This window comes from Tamandua tetradactyla, chromosome 1 (assembly GCF_023851605.1).
Source record: "Tamandua tetradactyla isolate mTamTet1 chromosome 1, mTamTet1.pri, whole genome shotgun sequence".
Lineage (NCBI taxonomy): Eukaryota > Metazoa > Chordata > Mammalia > Pilosa > Myrmecophagidae > Tamandua > Tamandua tetradactyla.
Window position 1 is genome coordinate 193,206,072 of NC_135327.1, and position 15,566 is coordinate 193,221,637.

At 41.3% G+C, this 15,566-nt stretch overlaps 1 protein-coding gene and 1 non-coding gene across 2 annotated transcripts in view; both read right to left on the reverse strand.

Moving 5' to 3' along the window:
• The window catches only part of PDIA4 (protein disulfide isomerase family A member 4), a 34,164-nt gene extending 23,555 nt beyond the window's left edge, over positions 1-10,609 (reverse strand). The window contains exon 1 of the mRNA XM_077148925.1: positions 10,064-10,609. Within this exon, the coding sequence (XP_077005040.1) occupies positions 10,064-10,151 (88 nt within the window). The 5' untranslated portion in view covers positions 10,152-10,609. The remainder of the gene's footprint in view (positions 1-10,063) is intronic.
• On the reverse strand, positions 7,852-7,988 carry LOC143653702 (small nucleolar RNA SNORA2/SNORA34 family). The gene has a single exon (XR_013161489.1). It is a non-coding gene; the product is annotated as a small nucleolar RNA SNORA2/SNORA34 family (small nucleolar RNA).
• Positions 10,610-15,566: the final 4,957 nt, after the last annotated feature.

Sequence of the window (15,566 nt, forward strand, 5' to 3'; positions counted from 1 at the left end):
GGCATCTTTAGAGTCCACATTTCTACCAACAGTCTCTCCAAAGCATTCTAGGCCTTCTCTATCAAGCTTCTCACAACTCTTCCAGAATCTTTCCCATATCCATTTAAAAAGCCGTTCCAACATGTTTGGTATTTGCAAACTGCAGCAGCAGCACCCCACTCTCCGGTACCAAAATCTGTTCTAGTTTGCTAGCTGCTAGAATGCAATATACCAGAAACGCAATGGCTTTTAAAAAGGGGAATTTAATGAGTTGCTAGTTTACGGTTCTAAGGCCGAGAAAATGTCCCCATTACAACAAGTCCATAGTAATGTCCAATCAAAGGCATCCAGGGAAAGATACCTTGGTTCAAGAAGGCCGATGAAGTTCAGGGTTTCTCTCTCATCTGGAAAGGCACATGGTGAACACAGTCAGGGCTCCTCTCTCGGCTGGACAGGCACATGGCGAATACGGTATCATCTGCTAGCTTTGTCTCCTGGCTTCCTGTTTCATGAAGCTCCCCGGGAGGCGTTTTCCTTCTTCATCTCCAAAGGTCGCTGGCTGGTGGACTCTCTGCTTCGTGGTGCTGCAGCATTCTCTGCTCTCTCTGAGTCTCTCTCTCCAAAATGTTTCCTCTTTTATAGGACTTCAGAAACTAATCAAGACCCACTCAGATGGGTGGAGACATGTCATCCCCTAATCCAGTTTAACAACCGTTCTTAACTAAATCTCATCAACCAGGGAGATGATCCCATCACAGTCCCAAATACACAGCATTGAATAGAGACTATTCTACCTTTAAGAAATGGGATTTATATTAAAACATGGCTTTTCTTAGGGGGCATATATCCTTTCAAACCAGCACAGGGTGTAAGATATGGATCCTCTTTTATTCTTTTGCATTTGGATATCTAGTTCTATAGGCACCATTTAATGAAGAGACTGTTCTGTCCCAGGTGAGTTGGCTTAACTGACTTATCAAAGATCAATCGTCCATAGATGAGAGGGTCTACATCTGGACAATTTATTTGATGCCATTGGTCAGTATATCTACCTTTATGCCAGTACCATGCAGTTTTGACCACTGCAGTTTCCTCTGACTTCATTCGGGATATTTTTAGCTATTTAGGGTACCCTGCCCTTCCAGATAAATTTGATTATTGGTTTTTCTGTTTCTGAAAAGTAAGTTTTTGGGATTTTAATTGGTATTGCATTGAATCTATAAATCAATTTAGGAAGATTTACATCTTAACTATTTTTAGTCTTCCAACCCATGAACATGGTATGCCCTTCCATTTATTTAGGTCTTCTGTGATCTTTTAGCAATTTCTTGTAGTTTTCTTCGTTCAGGTCTTTTGTATTCATAGTTAAATTTATTCCTAAATATTTTTTTCTTTTGGTTGCAATTGTAAATGGAATTTTTTCCTTGATTTTCCTGATTGCTCATTACTAGTGTACAGAAACACTATAGATTTTTGAGTGTTGATCTTGTAACCTGCCACTTCGCTGTACTCATTTATTAGCTCTAGTAGTTTCGCTGTGGATTTTATTTTTTTCAACATATAGTATCATATCATCTGCAAACAGTGAGAGTTTTACTTCTTCCTTTCCAATTTTGATGCCTTGTATTTCCTTTTCTTGTCTAAATGCTCTGGCTAGAACTTCAACACAATGTTGAATAACAATGGTGATAGTGGATATCCTTGTCTTGTTCCTAATCTTAGGGGGAAAGTTTTCAGTTTTTCCCCATTGAGGATGATGTTAACTGTGGGTTTTTTATATATCCCCTTTATCATGTTGAGGAAGTTCCCTTCTATTCCAATCCTTTGAAGTGTTTTCAACAAGAAAGGATGTTGAATTTTGTCAAATGCCTTTTCTGCATCAATCGAAATGATCATTTGGTTTTCCTGCTTTGATTTGTTGATATGGTATTACATTAATTGATTTTCTCATGTTCAACCATCCTTGCGTACCTGGGATGAATTCTACGTGGTCATGGTGTATAATTCTTTTAATGTTCTGCTGGATTCGATTTGCAAGAATTTTGTTGAGGATTTCTGAATCTATATTTGTTAGAGAGATTGGTCTGTAATTTTCTTTTCTTGTAGTATCTTTGTCTGGCTTTGGTATGAGGGTGATGTTGGCTTCATAGAATGAGTTAGGTAGTCTTCCTCTTCAATTTTTTTGAAGAGTTTGAGCAGGATTGGTACTAACTCTTTCTTGAATATTTGGTAGAATTCACATGTGAAGCCATGTGGTCCTAGACTTTTCCTTTTGGGGAGTTTCTTAATGACTAGTTCAATTTCTTTACTTGTGATTGGTTTGTTGAGATCATCTATTTCTTCTTGAGTCAATGTTGGTTGTTACTTTCTAGGAAGTTGTCCATTTCATCTACATTGTCTAGTTTATTAGCACAGAGTTCTTCATAGTATCCTCTCATTACCTCCTTTATTTCTGTGGGGTCAGTGGTTATGTCTCCTCTTCCATGTCTGATTTTATTTATTTGCATCCTCTCTCTTCTTCTTTTTGTCAACCTCACTAAGGGTCCATCTATCTTATTGATTTTCCCATAAAACCAACTTTTGGTTTTGCTGATTTTTCTCAATTGTTTTCCTGTTCTCAATTTCATTTATTTCTGCTCTAATCTTCATTATTTCTTTCCTTTTGCTTGCTTTGAGGTTAGTTTGCTTTTCTTTCTCTAGTTCTTCCACGAGAACAGTTCATTCTTTGATTTTTGCTCTTTCTTCTTTTTTGAAATAGGTATTTTAGGGCAATAAATTTCCCTCTTAGCACTGCCTTTGCTGCATCCCATAAATTTTGATATGTTGTGTTTTCATTTTCATTTTCCTCAAGATATTTACTGATTTCTCTTGTAAATTCCTCCTTGACCCACTGGTTGTTTAAGAGTGTCTTGTTGAGCCTCCATATATTTGAGAATTTTCGGCCCTCTGTCTATTATTGAATTCCAACTTCACTCTTTATGATCTGAGAAAGTTTTTTGTATGATTTCAATCTTTTAAAATGTATTGAGACTTGCTTTCTGACCCAGCATATGGTCTATCCTTGAGAATGATCATGAGCACTTGAGAAAAAGGTGTATCCTGCTACTGTGGGGTATAATGTTCTATAAATGTCTATTAAGTCTAGTTCATTTATTGTATTATTCAAAGTCTCTGTTTCTTTATTGATCCTCTATCTAGAGGTTCTGTACATTGATGAGAGTGGGGAATTGAAGTCTCCAACTATTATGATAGATGTATCTATTTCTCTATTCAGTGTTTGCCTCATGTATTTTGGAGCCCTCTGGCTTGGCGCATAAATATTTATGATTGTTACATCATGTTATTGAATTGTTTTCTTCTCTGTCTCTTTTGTTTTACATCTGAAGTCTATTTTGTTGGATATTAGTACAACTACTCCTGCTCTTTTCTGATTGTTGTTTGCATAAAATATTCTTTCCCAACCTTTTACTTTCAACCTATGTTCATTCTTGGATCTACAATGTGTCTCCTGTAGACAGCATATAGATGGGTCCTGTTTTTTAATCCATTCTGCCAGTCTATGTCTTTTGATTGGGGAGTTTAATCCATTAACATTTAGTGTTATTACTGTAAGGGTAATACTTTCTTCTACCATTTTGCCTTATGAATTTTATATGTCATATCTAATTTTCCTTCTTTTTATCTTTACCGATGGTCTTCATTTCTACACTCTTCTCCACACCTCTCTTTCCTGTCTTTTCCTATCTGTCTCTCGTGCTCCCTTTAGTATTTCTTGCAGAGCTGGTCCCTTGGTCACAAATTCTCAGTGATTTTTTGTCTGAAAATGTTTTAATTTCTCCCTCATTTTTGAAGGACAATTTTGCTCGATATATAATTCTTCATGGCAGTTTTCTCTTTTAGTATCTTAAATAAATCATACCACTGTCTTCTTGCCTTCATGGTTTCTGCTGAGAAATCTACGCTTAGCCTTATTGGGCTTCCTTTGTATGTGATGGATTGCTTTTCTCTTGCTGCTTTCAAAATTCTCTCTTTCTCTTTTACGTCTGACATTCTGATTAACAAGTGTCTCATCAGAAAGTAAGTCTTTCAACCTGCTGGGTCTCACCCTCAGGGAAAACTGACACAGGTGACACCTTCCTCCTGAGAGGAGGCCAGTTTGGTTTGGGGTACTACTCTGGAGGTACTCTGTTTGGGGTATGCTGCACTTCTTGGATCTGTAATCTTAAGTCTTTCATAAGAGTTGGGAAATTTTCAGTGATAATTTCCTCCATTAGTTTTTCTCCCACTTTTCCATTATCTTCTCCTTCTGGGACATGCACAACATGTATATTCACATGCTTCATGTTGTCATTCATTCCCCGAGTCCCTGCTCATATTTTCCCATTCTTTTCTCTGTATTTTCTTTCACATGCCGGATTTCAGATGTCCCATCCTCCAGTTCACTAATCCTATCTTCTACCTCCTGAAATCTAACAAGGTAGGTTTCCATTGTTTTTCCCTTTCAACTCTTTTACCGTGCCTTTCATTCCCATAAATTTTGTGATTTGTCTTTTCAGACTTTCCATTTCTAGTTTTTGTTCATCCCTTGCCTTCTTTATATCCTCCCTCAATTAACTGATTTGATGTTTGATGAGGTTTTCCATATCTGTTTGAAAATTCTGAAATAATTGTTTCAATTCCTGTATCTCATTTGAATTGCTGGTTTGTTCCTTTGACTAGGCCACATCTTCAATTTTCCTAGTATGATTCATTATTTTTTGCTGGTATCTAGGCATTTAATTTCCTTAATTAGTTTATTCTGGAGATTGTTCTCACTTTTTTACCTAGAATTTTCTTCCTGCATGACTTTGTTGTCTATCTGTTCTTTGACATTCAGTTCAGCTTATTCTAGACCTCTAGCACAGGCTTTGTTTAACAGATCAGAATTTTTCAGTTCTTGATTTCTGGTTTCTTGCCCTGTCTATATCTATATGGTGCCTTTCCCCACCACCTCCTTAGGAGCGTCTACTTAGGTATTACAGACCCCAGTCAGATTTTCACAGACCAAACTAGCCTCCTCTCAGGAGGAAAGAGTCGCCTGCGTCAGTTTTTCCTGAGGATGAGACCTAGCAGGTTGAAAGACTTTCCTATGAAGCCTCTAGACTCCGTGTTTTTCCTATCCTGCCCAGTATGTGGTACTTGTCTGCCTGCAGGTCCCACCAGCATAAGGTGATGTGGTATCTTTAACTTCAGCACACTCTCCCTGCTGGGGGTATGGTTGAGACAGAAGAGAGATTGTATGGTGGTTTAAATTGCTTTCGTTTTCCAGACCCTTGGATCTGAATTCCTTGAGGGAGGGACTCCACCTGAGCTGAGCCCCACCTCTCTCCTTGGGAAGGCACAACATCCAGACAAGCTCTCACACAAGCTTAATTCTGCCCTTTCTGGGGCAGCTGGGGCCTGAGAAACCTTGCAGTTGTATGCAAAGAACAGTTAAGCTATAGAAACACAGCCACCAAAAAGAAAAGGAAAGAAAAATCCTTTTCAGAGCAGAATCCCTGCTTTATTGGGTTTGCCAATCAGGAGCTTAAACTGGTATGCTGCTCTCTGTATCTCCAAGTCCTATGTGCCCACTCCTTTCCTTCAGGGCTCAGACACTCAAGTATTTTGTGTTGTCCAAGCAAAACAAACAAACAAACAAACAAAACAACTGTTTTTTTTTTTTCTTTTTCCGTCAGCCCTGCCCCCTCTATGCCGGGCAAAAACCAGGAACCTCCGTTTTTACTGGAGGTTCAGCTGAGGTAGGAGGTAAAAATAGGAGGCCTATTTTTAGTAGTCGGAATTTGTTAATTAATGCCACAAATTGGAGCTTGGTGCAGCTCAGGTCCCTGCTGTAGTAAAGTCTCTTTTCTTTCCCCTCTGGGAACCAGCCTGTGGGGAAGGGGTGCCAGCCACAGTGGTTTGGGGGATTCAAAGTTCTGGGTGGGTTTGCAGTTGGTCCAGCTTGTTCAGACTGGTGTACACTGTGTGTTTGGTCACTGACGTGGCCCCAGCAGTTGTTCTGTACTGTTTCTGGCTATTTACTAGCTGCTCTGGAGGACAAACTAAATGCCACACCTCACTAAGCCGCCATCTTGACTCCTTTCCCCTTTAAAATTTTTTATCCTATTACATATACACACTATATTTCTCCTTTTAACCACATTCAGGTACACATTTCAGTGTTGTTAATTTATGCTCACAATGTCATACTACCATCACCACTATCCATTACCAAAATTTTCCATTGTTCCAAACAGGAGCTCTGATATTTTAAAAAAATAAATCATTAAAAACAAAAGTAAAAAGAACAGCCAAAACATCTCATCCCTCCCTCCCTCTATTGTTTGTTTCTTTTCTTCTTACTTATTTGTCCTTATACTGGATAAAGGGAATATCAGTCACGAGGTTTTTACAATCACACGAATAGACCTTAGAAGCTCTACAGTTAATTCAATCACCTTTAAGAATCAAGGTTATTGGATTACAGTTCAACAGTGTCACGTATTTCCCTTTAGATACTCCAGTACACCAAAAACTGAAAAGGGATATCTATATACCGCATAAGAATAACTTCAATGACCTCTCAGCTCTATTTGAAAACTCTCAACCACTGAAACTTTTGTTTTGTTGATTTTTCTTCCCCTTTTTGGTCCACAAGGCTTTCTCACTCCCATGTTGCCAGGGCTAGGCTCATACCTGGGAGTCATGTCCCAAGTAGCAGGGGGAGCGTAGTGGGTTCACCTGCAAAGTTGCGTTAGAGGCCACAATTGCAGCAACAAAAGAGGTTCCCTGGGAGTGATTCTTAGGCATAATTATCAGTGAGCTTAGCTCGTCCTTTGCAGGAATAAGTTTCATAAGGTCAAACCCCAATATTGAGGGCCTGGCCCATCAACTTGACAGTTTCCAATGCTTGCAAGAATATCAGGTCTTTCCCAGGTAGGGAAGTTTAATATTTCCACCTTTTCCCCCAGTCCTTCAAGGAGACTAGGAGACTAATTACTTTTTAATCTTCTGCCCACATTACTCTGGAATGTACTGGGGCATCACATCGTTCTACACAAACCAACAAGATCTCACTGCCTATTCAAAGTTCCATGTAACTATGGTGTTCGGATAAACTGCCCATACAAGTTAAATTATATAGTGTGCTACTGAAAATATAAATTTTGCACCAGATAAATATCCTTCCCTTTGGTCTCCCACAGAAGATGAAGTTTTAAAATACAGTCAAAATCAGCCTTTACCCTTTAGTCTGATTTACCTTAGTCCTACCCAGATCAGCCTCATTCATATCTCTAACTGAAGTCTGATCACTGTTTCAGTGTTTGTAACAGTCGCTGTATGGGGTAATGCTGACTTTTGTAGCTGCAGAACTCTAGCTCTGAGTTTCAGGTGTCACATAGATACCTGAAGTTCCAGGGAACAACCAGGTTATACACAAAGAGCTCAGCATATCAGAATTTAGAAACAAATAACCACTCCAGAATAGATGTGACTGTTTTCTGCATTATTTGTGTGTGTGTGTGTGATGATAAATGCACAACTATATGTTGACACTGTGAACCACTGATTGTACACATTGGATGATAACATGATATGTGAATATGTACCAATAAAACAAAAATAAAAATAAAAATAGGGCCTGACTATACAATAAGGTACAAAACTCAAAGGAAGGTCACAGTCCAGAACTATTCTGTTTTGGATGGAAAGTCTTTCCACAGGGGTTATTGTTAATAGTTAAACTGCATTATAATTCTAATGAACAAGTCAAGGATCCCTATATTTTGGATTCTCAGCTTTTATAAAGGCTACAAATAAATACGAGGTCACATTTGTCAGCAATGATTCAGATGTTTCTTTCTAATGAATTGACCATAACATTTCCAAAGTTCTGCAATGGCCAACAGACCATAGGAAGACATTTCTTTAGGCTCCTGCTTGAAACCAACAGCTCCATCAGACTGCTAGCCTTGATTCAGGGCCAATCTGCATTATTTTTAATTAGGTTCTGAAAATACTTCTCAGAATAAAAAAGGAGGGGCAGTTTAATAGTTCCTTGACACTGCACACAAGTAAATTTCCACTTTAAATTTAAACCAATGAATCCTAAATAAAGCAGGAAACAAACAACACAAAATATCTTCTGAGACTTGGAAAACTCCTGCCAACCCAGGCTTATCCCATCAGAGCTTAAGCTCTACTTAGTGATCTGCTTTTTTTGGGTCTGGATACCCAGATACTACTGTATTTGAATGGAAAATCTAAGAGAAAAAAGAAAAAAAGTATCAAATCATTATTTTGGGTGTGGCCCTCAAAAGAAATCTGCTGGATAAGTTATCTGTGATAGGAATAGAAAATTAAAGGTCAGGGATGCCCACAAAATGGGAAAGAGTAAAAATAAATAAATAAATAAATAAATAAAATAAAATAAAATAAAAAAAGATGGGCTGGGAAAGAGTAAAGGTAAGGGGTTAGAAGTCCCACACTGGCTTACTGCATTAGGGACCTGTGACCCATAGAAGAGGCCTCCAGGGCTTGGTTGAACCTGCAGGTCCCAATAGCCCTTGAGGTCCACCCAAGTTTTTCCTTTTCCCAAGCCTCTCAAGAGTCTTCCCAATACAAGATCACTGAAAAACTAGACAGAGCATCTTGCTTTTTAGCTATGTTCCTAAAAGTACCTACCATCTCATAGGTCCTCAAACTTTATTTTACCTATGAATGAATGAAGAACTTGTTTATAGTACAGATTCCAGGGCCCACCCTTCCTTCTGACTCAGTATATTTTGCGAATCTACATTTAAACCATCCCAGGATTTAGACCTGAAAGGTCTTGAGGCACGCCCGCATGCAACACTACTATCTAGTTGCTTTACATGGGTGTTTTCTGTACCAAGTGCTGGTTTTGTACTTTGTTTTCTATTTGGGCAAAGACTCTTTTGAACTGGTGATATCCAACCAAGTTACTTAACCTGTTCAAAGAGTATAAAGTTCACACTTCCCCTACACACTAACATTAGAAAACGAGGTTTATTTACATTGGAACAAACTCACTAGGAAAAAAACCTAGTGATTAAGACAGAGAGCAAAAAGGAAGGTTAAGACCAGAAACGGGTGCGAAGTTCTCCAGGAACAGCAATCGTTTCTTAATACTTTCTGATTTAATTATCAAGGTCCTTTTATGCCATCTGTTTGCAGGTAATTGTAAAGAAACATTCAGGAGCGATGATTAACAGCTATGTTTCAAGCGTCGTTCCTATTCGAGCAAGCGTTTTAAAGGAAGGCACCACACTCACCTCTTTTTACTCCCAGCACCTAGCGAAGTGACTAGCACACGTGTGAATAAATGCTCCCAAAAGGAACGGTCTCTAAAAGATATAAACCAGCCAACTCTTTCCTCTTCAAAGCAGAACACTTGAATTAATTAGTTCCAATTCTATAGACTGTATTTTTAAAAAAGTAATAAAATGCGTGCTGTCCGCGGCTGCAGGGGGCAACTCTCACCTGGATCAGTTTTTAAAACGGCGGTCTCCTCTCCCTTCACACTCCGAGAGCGTGTAAGTCTGGAAATCTTAACCAGTTCCTAGGTCTCCCTGCTTCCCAGAACCGGGAAGAGGGCAGCGAGCTTGGATCCCGACAAAAACTTGAACAGAAATAGGGTGAAGGAGCCAGCTGCAAAGACGGACCTCTGAGAGGATCGCCCCTCTTCACGCCCAAGACTTGGGGTGCAGGGGTTTTCCAGTGCCCCACAATTCCCGACCTGTTCGCCGCCTCTCCCGAGATCTCTGGCGCGATTCCACCCACTCCGATTGCCACCCCCCTTAAACTCCCAGGAAGTTTGAGTTCAGGCGCGGTGCCCGTCCCTAGGAGTTCTTGAGGGGAATCTGCGCACAAGCCCAACGGGTCATCAGCGATCATCTACTCGCGATGGCCCAGCAAATGTTTCTAATACTCGAAACCCGCTCTGCGGGCGTCGATCCCCCAGCCCAGAGCCGGGGCGGAGAACACGGCGCTCGTCAGCCAGCCAGGCCCCGCTCGCTCCCTGGTTCGCTTGCCCGCTCACCTGCGTCGGGCTCCTGGGCGCTTGCCACCACCAGCAACTGCGCCAGCGCCAAGAGGAGGACGAGCAGGAAGGCTTTCCGGAACTTCATCGGAGCGGCGGCGGCGGCGGCTCTTATAGCGCAGAGGTGTGGAGTTCAGCCCGCTGGCGCCAGCAGCCTGTTGGCACTGCCGGACCTCCGGCTTTCGGGCCCTCCGCCCCCTCGCCTTCCAAAGAGAAACTAGAAAGGAGGGTGAGAGGGAAATTCCCCAGGAAGTTCTCCCTGGCAATTGGCTGGCGGAGGAAGGAAGCCCGCAGGCCGGCCAATCTCAGCCCGAGGCCCGCGCGCTCAGGGCAGCGGAGCACTCGGAGCCCCGCGCAGGGACGCGTGCGCCTCAGTCCGCGTCCGAGTGCCGCGGAGCAGTGTGGGCCCGGTAGCACAGTGATCTGCCCTCCACGGCACCTGCGCTGGATCTACGGGAACCGCTTCCTTCCTTCCGCTTTCTAAAGCCCACCTCCTCCTGCTCCTTTGCATGTTTCTCGGCTCGGATGTTTAAAACTCCAAGCCCTAACGTGAGGTGCCGCTTTCTGATTGGCTGCGTCGCGACCACCAATCATCGGTTGCCACCCGGTTTACTGAGAGCGCACAGGCGGGAGAGAGGGAGCTGGGAAGAACAAAGACAGAGAGGCAGGGGGCTGGCGGTGCGGGGATGGGCTACGCTGCGGGGCGCGATTGGCCGTCAGCATGATGGGCGGGGCGGGGTGCGGGAAGGCGTGGAGGAAATTCGGAGCCGCGTGGGACTCAGCTTTTCCTGCAGCTGAGCTTTGCGGAACTAACACGTGTCATTAGCCAGCAGTTAGGGAGTACTACTACTCATGTAACTTGCTGTGACCCTGGAAGACGCGTGACCAAAAGAGGGACTGAAGACCCCTGGAAAGGGGGCCCGAAATCTGTGTCTATTCGTGGTCTTTCTGGTTTCTTTTTTTCTGCTTGAGCAAATAGAAGTTTGTATTTCTTTTCTTATTTAAAACACGGTATTGAACTGGGGGTGGCGTGGGCGGGGCAGGGATGAACATGGATACTGTGTATCCAGAACTAGGATTTGGGGAAACTTCTCTCCACTCTTTACTCCTCTGTTCCAACTAAGAATGTGTATCTTAGCTTTTCCTCGTTATTTATTCCTCTCCTGATTCTGCAGAAGAGAAACCTGATAGGCAATCTAGTGGTCTTTCCTAATCTAAATGAAGTCTTGAGGTCTTCCCTCTTGACTAGGAAGCAAAAACTAGGTTAACATCATGGTTTTTGTATATCAGAAAATAAGTTTATTAGGGTTTGAGATTTTTTAACACCTGAGGATTGTTGTGGCTGAAGTGTTATAGAACACAAATAGGGCAAAAAACAAAAACAAAAATAAAACAACAAAAGTCAAGAAACCGGGAATATTTCCCTGTGTATGCAGATTATTTAAAATAGTGAGAGAGAAAGAGGGCCCTTAGTAATACTTAGTTTCAGATCCGATAAGTTATTTGTTATCTATCTGGTCCCCTCTTTTAAACTTTCTTTTTGGATCTTTTTTGCTGACCCCTAGGCCTCTGTTACCATTTGCTAAAGCTGCCAAAATGCAATATACCAGAAAGGGGTTGGTTTTCTCAATGGGGATTTATTAGATTACAAATCTACAGTTCTACGGCCATGAAAATGTTCAAATTAAAGCCTCAAGAGGAATATGCCTTCTCTGAGGAGAGGCTGCTGGTATCTGGAATTCCTCTGTCACATGGAAAGACACATGGCGCGGTCTGCTGGTCCATCTCACCTGGGTTCTGGTTTCACTGGCTTGTTCCAAAATGTTTCTGGGCATTTCCTCTCTCTTATCCTCTTAAAGGACCCTGGTAAAGTGATTAAGACCCATCCTGAATGGCCTGGGTTACATCTCAATTGAACTGAAAGTTCCCACCCATAGTAGGTTCACCAGCATAGGGATGGATTAAAAGAACATGGCCTCTTGTTGGATGCATACCATCTCCAAATCAGCACAGCCTCCCTGTCTTTTAATATTTACAGTTTTATTATTTGGACTAAAATCAATTAAATAATTTATGAATATATTTAAAAAATATAAGGCCATTTAAATGATTAAGACAGAGTGTTTTATTAAAGCAAATGCCATCCGTGTATGAAATTTAAGCCCTTTGTAAAAATAGTTTATATTAATGGAAAGTCAAGGATGGGTATTGCCTTACAATGCAAGTAAGAGCCTTAACACGATGTTTTAGTTTGCTAGCTGCCAGAATGCAATATGCCAGAAATGGAACAGCTTTAAAAAAAAACTTAAAAACTGTAAGTTAACAGTTTTTTAGGCTGTGGAAATGTCCCAGTTAAAGCAAGTCTATAGAAATGTCCAATCTAAGGCATCCAGAGAAAGATACCTTGATTCAAGAAGTCTGATGAAGTTCAGGATTTCTCTCTCAAGTGGAAAGGCACATGGTGAACATGGCTAGGGTTTCTGTCTTGGCTGGAAGGACACATGGTGAACACGGAGTCATCTGCTAGCTTCCTCTCCAGCTCCCTGGGAGGCGTTTTCTTTCTTGATCTCCGAAAGTCGCTGACTGGTGGACTCTCTGCTTTGTGGTTCTGCAGCACTCTCTGCTGTGGCTTTCTCGTGGCTCGGTTGTTCTTCTCTGTTCTCTCCGAATCGCCTGCTGTCTCCAAAATGTTTCCTCTTTTATAGGATTCCAGTAAACTAATTAAGACCCACCCGAATGGGTGGAGACATGTCTCCACTTAATCCAGTTTAACAACTGCTCTTGATTGAGTCACATCTCCAGGGAGATAATCCAATCAAAGTTTTGAGATGAGGTGCTGGGCAGGGATTAGAAGAAATGGCTGCCTTTACAAAATGGGATTAGGATTTAAACATGGCTTTTCTAGGGTCCATACATCCTTTCAAAACAGCACACAGTGCCAGAGTGGGGTGGGTAGAGAATGCACTCTTAACAGAGAAAGAAGATTGCACAGACTTAAAACGTTTTAATTATTTCAGACCCTTTAGTGCTGGGTCTGCAAGATGGAGAGAAATCAGATTTTAAAAAGGGATATGTTGGGGTACAAGGATAGTGGAGAGAAATCAGATTTTAAAAAGGGATATGTTGGGGTACAAGGATAGTTCAGTGATAGAATTCTAACCTGCCATATGGGGGACCTGGATTCGATTCCTGGCCCATGCACAACCCCCCCACCTCTGCAAAAAAAAAACAAGTGGTGCTGCAATAATGGGATAGTCACATGGAAAAAGAATGAAATGTGATCCCCACCATACAGCATACAGAAAAAAAAAAGGATATGCTGGCCCACCCCTATCAAGATGACAGAGTGAGAAGCTTCAGGGTTTGGTACCCCCACAGAAGATTTGAACAACAGCAAGAACTGGCAGAAACATAGTTCTCAAAGTTAAAAAAACAAACAAAACAAAAACAAGATAAAGGATTGCAACAAAAGGCAAGCACCTAATGAAGAAAAAGGCAACTTTAAAGCAGTAGGATCTCATGGTGCCCTGGCTGGCCCCTCTCTCTCTCCCTCTCTGGCTTGGTGCACAGCTAGCCCATGCTCCCAGTACCGAGTTTGCTGAGTAACTTCATCTACATATTGTGAGCATAGATGTGTGGCCCAATCTCTGATGGTGTCCTGAGGGATTGGCCACTCATCACAGGTTTGCTCTTCAGAACTTGTCTTGTATGTAGAAGGCAGATCATGGAGCTCTCCTGCAGAATCCTGTGGGAGAGAGCAGTCACCTCATGGCTCTGTAGGCAGTAGGACATACGGTGCTTTGTTGAGGGCCGTGAGAACACTTCTTCCTAGGGAAGCGGAGACATTAGTGTCCATGTAAATGGTGTAATTTCTAGGGCCCCAGTGTAAGAAAATTAAGTTTAGCTTTCACACAAGATGGCACAGGAAAGGGCTGCAGAATAACTCAAACTGGTTTTGCAGGCAGGGGAGGAGAGCACCTTCAACGCAAGCCTAGAATTAGCACCAAACAGGTGGAAACAGTTTAAATAAGTAATGGCCAGGGTCATTGAAAAATAAAACATAATCAAAAGCAGGACCCTTCCACCAGAAATTTGAATTAGACTATCCGAATAGGCTGTAAGCTCTGGAGTATCCAAACAGTGGAAAAACGGGAGGGTTGGTGAGCTAGGCACAGATATAACCGTTTTGGCAATATCTTGTTTGGCACATCAGCCACCATTTTGTGTTTGACTGGGTGCCCATTCTTGCAAGATCTTGGATAAATTCTTTTCTTCTCCACAATCTGGTGAGCATTTATTTACTTTCAAGTACAGCATTTTTTCTAACACCCAGGTACATGCCTAAGACAGGACACATGCATAGAAAGGATCAGGGAAGCCCTATGCTTTGACCTTGAGCTATTTCCTAAAATTATTGTACAGATAAGCTCAGAAGGAGAGCCTTTGCATAAGTCAATCTTCAAAGACTAGGAAAGTTGCTTTCTTTTTTTCTTTTTTTGTTAGGCCCTAGCATTCAATGAAAACTCAGTCATAACACTAGATGAATATAAATTTAAGGAAAAGATGCCTCAGAGTCTAAATTCCAGCAATAGTATGTTAAAATATAGCAAGGTCCAGGTTTCAAAAGAAGATTAAAAAAAAAAGCATATAAGGAAAGAGGATCTGAAGAGACAGGCAAAGGAGAAGATTAAAGTGTTAGAAACCATCAATGAGGAGGACAAGACAAAGGACAAATAATTTTTTAAAAATGGTCCTAAATGTACTCAAAGAGTTTTAAAAAAATGGACAAAGAACTAAAAAGGGAAACAGGAAAATGACAGATAAACACAAACAGAATATCAATAGAGTGATGGAAATTACTATGAAAAGGAACCTATGGAGCTGAGTGCCACAGTAACAGGAAATACAAATTCCGTAGAGGGGTTCCATAGCAGATTGGGGCTGGCAAAATAAGGAATCAGTAAATTTGAAGATAAGGCAATTGAAATCATAAAGTATGATGAGTAGAAACAGGAAAGAATAAGGAAAAGTGAACAGAGCCTGAGGAACCTGTGGGACACTATCAAGCATACCAATATATGCATTGTGGGAGTCCCAGGGAGAAGAAAAAGAAAAAGGGGCAAAGTATTTCCAAAGAAACAATAGCAGGAAAATCCCAAATTTAACAAAAGACATGAATATAAACATCTGAGACACTCAACAAGCTCCAAATAGGATAAAACCAAATAGCTCCACACTGTGCCATGTTTAATCAAATGGTCAAATGACAAAAATAGAGAAATCTGAAAGCCGCAAGTGAGAAGCAATATGTCATGTATAAGGGACCCTGAAAATAAGAATAAATGCTGATTTCTGTTTGGAAACTATGGAGACAAGAAGGCAGTGGTATGACATTTAAAGTGCTAAAAGTAAAATTTGCCGCTTAAGAATGTTGTATCTGCCAAATTATCTTTCAAAAATGAGGGAAGCTGGGCTTCCTCTATGTGTCACAAAAAGCATCTCT